This window comes from Canis lupus, chromosome 14, assembly GCF_003254725.2.
Source record: "Canis lupus dingo isolate Sandy chromosome 14, ASM325472v2, whole genome shotgun sequence".
Classification (NCBI taxonomy): Eukaryota; Metazoa; Chordata; class Mammalia; order Carnivora; family Canidae; genus Canis; species Canis lupus.
In genome coordinates, this window is record NC_064256.1 from 278,063 (window position 1) to 285,179 (window position 7,117).

Below are 7,117 nucleotides of genomic sequence, written 5' to 3' on the forward strand. Positions count from 1 at the left end.
GTTGGGATCCCCCTGTGGGGAGAGGCAGTGTGCTCATCTCCCAGGAGGGAAGGATGGGGACACTGAGGGTGTGCCACCTATCGTGACCTAGCAAGAAGGCATCCCCGATGAAGCCAGCAGACAGGGGCTCTAGGCAGGCCACCAGAGCGAAGGGACCCCTGTCGACACTGGTGGGGAAACTCAACATTATCACCACAGAAAGGCCAACTCAGAATGCAGCCTTCTAAAAGGTTCTTCCCTCTCTGGAGCTAGAGCGTTGGTGAGCCAAGAGGAGTGCTGGGGGGGGAAAGGGAGGAGCTATGTGGGCAGGGGCAATGCCCATGGGGAGGTGACCAGACCCCGACCCATGACCCACAGGACCCTGACTGACCGACCGGCCCAGCACTCCCGGGGAAATGACCCGTCCCTGACCTCTGACCCAACAGACCCCAAACCCCTGGCCCCCGACCCCTGTCTCATAGGCCCCTTATCCACCCGGCCCAGGAGCCCTTGCAAGGTGACCTGCCCCTGACCCCTGACCCGCCAGGCAGCAGGCGTGGGAACAGGTGGTCACACGCGAGCCGTGTGCAAATTAGGAGCGGGCCGCGGGGGTGGAGCTGGCGCGGACCAATCAGAGTGCAGCCTGACATGGCGCCACCCCGGGGCCGACCAATAGGAAAGCAGCAGCCTCTATAAAAAACGGGCCCTGCCACGCCACGACAGTAGCCAATGCCGGGAGCCGGGGCTCGCGCGAGGCGGGCGGCGCGCAAGTCGACGGGCGGCAAGGCCCCGCGCAAGCAGCTGGCCCCCAAGGCGGCCCGCAAGAGCGCACCGGCCACCGGCGCCGTCAAGAAGCCGCACCGCTACCGCTACCGGCCCGGCCCGGTGGCCCCGCGCGAGATCCGGCGCTACCACAAGTCCACGGAGCTGCTGATCCGCGCAAGATCGCGCAGGACTTCAAGACCGACCTGCGCTTCCAGAGCTCGGCCGCCATGGCGCTGCAGGAGGCGTGCGAGGCCTACCTGGTGGGGCTCTTCGAGGACACCAACCTGTGCGCCATCCACGCCAAGCGCGTCACCGTCACGCCCCAGGCCAGCCAGCCGGCGCGCCGCATCCGCGGGGAGCGCGCCTAGGCCCCGCGCGCATCCCCATGCCGCCCTGCAGAACTCCCCCCAAAGGCTCTTTTCAGAGCCACCACCGACCCACAAAGGGGGCTGTGCCAACCCGTGTCTTCCGACTGGTTCTTGTTTCCGGCTCTGGTTAGGGGGCTAGAGCGGGAACTGGAGCACCCCGCCCGCGGTTTGTGAGCCCTCCAGGAGGGTCCCTGGTCTGGGAAGTTAGCTGGGCAGAGGCAGGCCCCGGGGCACGCCCGTGGGAACCTACCTCCCAGCTCCGTGGGGAGTGCTGGCAGGCGGCAGGAAGCCTCCCACCTGGGACCGGGAGTGAGTCGGCCATGAACCCAGGGCTGACCCAGGCCGCTGTAAGGCTGAGATGGAGGGTGGGTGTGGAGGGCTCTTCCTGGCGGGTGCTGGCTGCAACCCCATGTCCTATGGCCTTGGGTAAGGAGGTGAGCTATGCTTGGAGGACCTGCAGATGACCTATGGCAGATGATCCGGACTGTCGTGACCCTGGCATTGCGTGTCCACCTGAGGGCTGAGGCAGGAGCAATGGGAAGAACAGGAGACCAGGTGGACCAGGAGAAAACCGGTCCCTCTGGGCACATGCTTGGAGGGTCAAGGAAGCCCCTCTGACAGGTGTCTGAGCCCACAGCCCTGTCCCTTCTGGGGCCTCTGGCCCTCAGAGATGTGTGCACAGCCACAGCCTTGCTCTCTGGAGAATGTTCTAGCACCCTGCAGACACGGCAGAGCCCAAGTGAGACAACCACAGGGACGCAGACGGCAGCAGGGCAGGAAGCACGTGGTTCCCTGCGCCGGGTATAGCCGAGCTCCCCAGCAGAGCAGGTGCAGCCCAACAGCAGGGCTGCTGGGTGTCGCTGGTAGCTTTGAGGTCTGAGAAGACCCCAGCCCCTGGAAGGCCTGATTAGTTTTATAGACCTGTCAGGACCTGCACCTGTGTCTGCCCGTCCCTGGCATATGGGCACACTGCAGTTAGCTAGACATGGTTGGTCCTGAGCCCAGGTCGCCAGGCCATGTGTGCCCTGAGGGGATGGGCTGAGTGCAGTGTGGCGGGCGGAGAGGACCCTCCATGAGGACATCAAGAGTGGGAGCTCTTTCAAGATTTTATGTATTTATAAGACCCAGAGACACAGGCAGAGGGAGAAGCAGGCCCCCCGTGGGGAGCGCAATGTGGGACTCGATCCCAGGACCCTGGGATCATGCCCTGAGCCCAAGGCAGACAATCCTCCACGGAGCCACCCGGTGCCCCAAGAATGGAAGTTCTTAATGTAAATGAAGGCAGACCAGGCCAGCACATGATCACTGGCTGGAGGTCAGACACACATGGAATTGATGAGACCAGCTACACTGAGTCCACACTGGTTAATGGGAGGGAGGGAGAGGGTGGGAGGAGTATGTGGTGGCTCAGCTGTGTCCCACGGGCCAGGGATTGCTACTTTCCTGGGGTTTTTAGATTTTATTTGAGAGAGCACCAAGAGGAGGAGTGGCAGGCAGACAGGGAGAAGCAGGTTCACTCAAGCAGGAGCACTGAGCTGGAGCACTGGATCCTGGGACACTGGGCAGGGGTTGGGATCTCGACCTAGGCAGGAAGCCAGATATTGAACCGACTGAGCCTCCCAGGCTCCCCAGGAAGCTCCTTCTCTTCTCCATAGTGCAGGCCTACTATAGTCTGGTAGGTGAGCTTCCTATTTAATACAATGAATTGTGTGTTTCTGATCCTGCTCCTCATGGGCTGTGGACCCATTTGCATCCCGTAAACCATTCCAGGCCACACTGAAGGAACAGATGGGCCGCAGGGACTCCAGCGACTTCCTCACACAGCAAACAGTCCTTGTTCAGAGCCCCTGACAGGCCATCAGGGAGGGGAGGGCACCACTGCTGCATTAGAGGGGATTCCCCAGGGGGCCGGTGCTCTCCTTGGGGATAAGTGGCTGGGGCTGCCCTATGACAGGAGCACAGCAGAGACCAGGCTCAGCTTCCCGACTGGGGAGTCAGGAGAAATCAGAGGACTTTCTTCTTGTCCTCAACCCCGACCCTTCTTATGGGACAATTTTGGGGAAGGACATCAAAGAGACGTGATCACCTGGCAACCTTAGAGCTGGATCAGGGCACTCCAAGGCTCCCCACTGCTATCCCTTTACCTAGGCACATGGGCCCTACTTGTCTTTCCTGCTCCCAGGGGCCGCTCCAAGGACAGAGCCTTGAGATGCTGACGTGCAACGCCTGCCTGGCATACGTGCCTGAGCCCAGGTAAGGCCTCTCCAAGCTCATAAGATCTGGCAGGCGGTGTGGGGTCCGCCGGTCCTGCAGGCACCCAACCCAAGGCTTGTGTGTACATGCCTTTGCTTTATTACAACGGCCCTTCGCCAGCCAGTCTCTGGGATCTCTCCCTGGCCCCTGAGCACAGGGGCCACTTTCACATTGCACCCAGGGAGTTCCCAGGGGGCTTTCAGACCAGCAGAGGACTCCTGGTCACTTGCCAGCCCCTGTCCCCCATCCCCCCTTTCCCACTCAGCCTGTCCTGCAGGCCTTCTTACCTGAGTATGTGGCCAGGTGTACACACCTGCTCCAAGTTAGGCCATGAGCCCTCGGGCATAAGAGTGTCGACACCTGGCCCAGAGGATCGTCAGAGAATCACATCAGACAGGCCAGCCAAGGGGACGCTCAGTGTGTCACTGTCTGTGATGGGCCGAATTGTGTGTACCCCCAGACCCTGCAAAATCCCTTGCTGCTCCCCAACTCACAGGACCTCAGAATGAGACTGAATTTGGAGACAGGGCCTTTGATGTGATAGCAAGAGGAAATGAGGTCAATATGGTAAGTCTTGATCCCATAGGACCGCTGTTCTGAGAGGAGGAGGTTAGGACACAGACACGTGCAGAGGGATGGCCATGTGAGCACATGGGGAGAAGGCAGCCGTGATCCTGTAGTTTACGATAAGAAATATACATTTGGGCTCAAAACCTTTGGAAGTTTCTAAGTGATTTCATGGCTGTTATTATAGCAAGGCCCTGCCCACCACACCTGTGTGTTGATGAGGTGACCTTGGGCAGCCCCTCAGGATGGGGGCAGGTGGCCAGGGGACGCAACCCTGGACGCTTCAGAGCTTTGACCCACACCCACCACTGTCCAAGGGGAGAGGGTGCAAACTGGACTGAGGGCCATGTGCAGTTCGTTGCTATGAAGAGGGTCACCTGGAAAAGGCTAACATAAGACCCCAAAGCACAAAAGCCCTCATGCTCTCAGCTGCCGGGACCAGGATGCGGGAAGGAGCAGAGACGTGGCCTGCAGAGGCTGCCACCACCTGCTAAGCCCAAACAGATGCCGCCATCTCTGCAGAGCCCAGTGGCTCTGGTCCCAGTGCCTCAGATGAAGTGAGGGCCTCATGAAACCAGAGGAGCAGCCTTCCTGCATTTTCCAGAATAGCTAGCTTTGAGCCGGTGAGCCCCATCCTACAGTAGAGGCCTGAACTGGCCTTCTGAGTGAGGACATGCTGCAGTGTGATTACCCAGAGGCTGGAGGGGATCAGGATGTGCAATGTCGAAATACACCACCGTGGCATACTGATGACTTTGAGCTGAAGGCGATCAACAAACAGCACACACAGGAGGAGCTCTCTGCCCTTCCACCTGTTCTGCCTAAAAGCAAAGCAGAAATTCCCATTTGTACAAAAATTTCCATTTGCAAAGGTGCCCGTCTCCTGTGACAGAAAGAGGACAGTAAGTCTCATCACCAGATGGGCCTGAGATAAACAACTCTTACCTATCTTTAATTCCCCCCAGTCACCTTCCCACAATTCACCCCCTGATGCCCATACCCCGTTTCCTCTGTTGAGGTGCTTCTCCACAACTTATCACCCTTTGTTAAAATGGTATGGAAGTTGGGACACCTGGGAGACTCAGTGGTTGAGCGTCTGCCTTGGGCTCAGGTCATGACCCCAGGGTCCTGGGATCGAGTCCTGCATCAAGCTCCCTGCATGGAGCCTGCTTCTCCCTCTGCCTGTGTCTCTGCCTCTCTCTCTGTGTGTCTCTCATGAACAAATAAAATCTTTAAAACAATAAAATAAAATGGAATAAAAGCCAATTTGTGTTTTTACTTCTTTTCTGTCCCATACATACTAAGAACCTAAGATAAAATATGTATGCCTTCTTGCCTATTAATCTGGCACTTATCTGTTTAATTCACAGACCTCAGGTATAGGATCTAAGAGGGTAGAAGGGAAGATTTCCCCCCTCCCCACCCCGGTTAAGGCCCATGGGGCACATGCAGTAAGTATGAGAAATCACCTATGCAGTGGCAATATGCTGCATCCAGGATGCAGGACTGTTTGTTTCTGACACAAAATCCTGACAGATACAGCAATTTTTATGGTAATGACATATCAGAAACAATCACATTAGCAAGAAATTTGGAAACCAGGGTCTGGAAGACATGTGACAGCAGTGCAGGTACTGGCGCTACAATCTGGTAGAGAGAGGCCAGGCAGACAGGTGTGGAGCAAACAACATAATAGGGGCCTCCTGTGTGGCCCGGTTGGTTGGGCATCTAACTCTTGATGTCAGGGTTATAAATTCCAGCCCGGCACTGACCACCTCCCTGGAGGGAAAGGAAGGGATCCTAGTATGTGGCCCTTTGCACAACTCGGCTCTGAAGCAAATCTCCCACCACAAGTGGCAAGGGCATTCCCAGGAGGAAGCGTCAAGCTCAGGAATGCTCTGTGGAAGCAGGCGACAGGCCCAGAGGGCGCCCTGCCGACGTCTACAGTCACTGTCCTGCAGATGGTGGAGGAGGAGGGAAAATACTGGAGAAGAGGAAGCAAATGTAAAGGCCTTAAGACCTCGTCGCCTCCTTTGGATCCTCATTCAAACCAAATTCTCTAAGAGACAGCGTTGGGAGAATAGGTGGGATCAGAGGAGGGAGCCACGGGCAGAGAAAGCCCTGAATCCTGGTGCGTGCCTCTCACGTGAGGAACCCAGGTCTGGAGAGGCATGGGCAGTGTGGGGGCCACTGCAGACCCCAGAGTTGCCATCGTATTTTAAGATAAAGTCACTTAAGACTCTGCAGATGCAAATCAGAGCCTCCTGGGAGCTGCTCCTGAGGACTATGCACAGCTGGGCCCTGCCAGAGCGGTTCCCACCAGAAAGACATGGAAGGACTGCTCAGCTGTGTAGACGAACTGGGTCGCAAGCTTTCTTGCCTCCTGTTCTCAAGACCCACTTGCGTTTCCTAAAGGAGCCTGCTTGTTGGCCTCACAGAGGCCGTCTCCCTCCCTTCCACGAGGCAGGGTTCCTAAGAGTCCCAACCCCTTAACAAGCCAGCTTCTTCCGTTGCTGCCTCCCCAGTGCGTACAGAATAAATGCAGGGGTTTCCTGTTACTCGGTCTGCTGGCGGCTTAACTGACAGGCTCCAGACATTTCCTCCCAAGCAAAAAAACAGCAGGTGGAGGTGAGTGCGGCCGTGTGCAGGGTTTGCTTCACATCACACGTTCCTCTGCTGAGACAAACCAGCGGGGCACGTGCAGCACACACCGGGGTCCGCCCTGCCCATGCCCCTGGGGTCCAGTCCTCCTTCCCGAACCTGGGATCTGGACCCCCCGGCTCCACTCTCCACCCTCCTCCCCATGCTAACCACCATTAAAGCCACACCATAGACGTGGGCCGCCTGCAGGCAGGGCTGAGAAGCCCCTCACCTCCCACAATGGGGCACCCCCATACCTCCCCCCACCCCATGGTCCCCCTTCACCTCCCCCACAGAGACTCCTTCACTTCCAGCAACCGGGCAACCCCTCCTGCCTTCCCCCAGTGACCCCCCTCACTGCCCCCCCAGACACCCCTTCACCTCCCCCAACCGGGCTCCCACACCTGCTCTCTCTTCTGCTCCCCTCTCTTCCCCACAAGAAATCTACCTCCTGCCCCACGGCTCACAACCCCCTCCCCATCCACTCTCTACCATACCTTCTCCCCCTCCCCGCGGGGACGGCCAGAGCCCCCTCCGTCCCTCCC

The 7,117-nt window shown here is 58.2% G+C and overlaps 1 protein-coding gene across 1 annotated transcript; it reads left to right on the plus strand.

Moving 5' to 3' along the window:
• Positions 1 to 708: 708 nt before the first annotated feature.
• Positions 709 to 2,575, plus strand: H3-4 (H3.4 histone, cluster member). The gene is given in 2 exon segments (XM_025454963.3): positions 709 to 913; positions 916 to 2,575. Coding segments are annotated over 2 exon segments (402 nt in total). The 3' UTR covers positions 1,113 to 2,575.
• Positions 2,576 to 7,117: the final 4,542 nt, after the last annotated feature.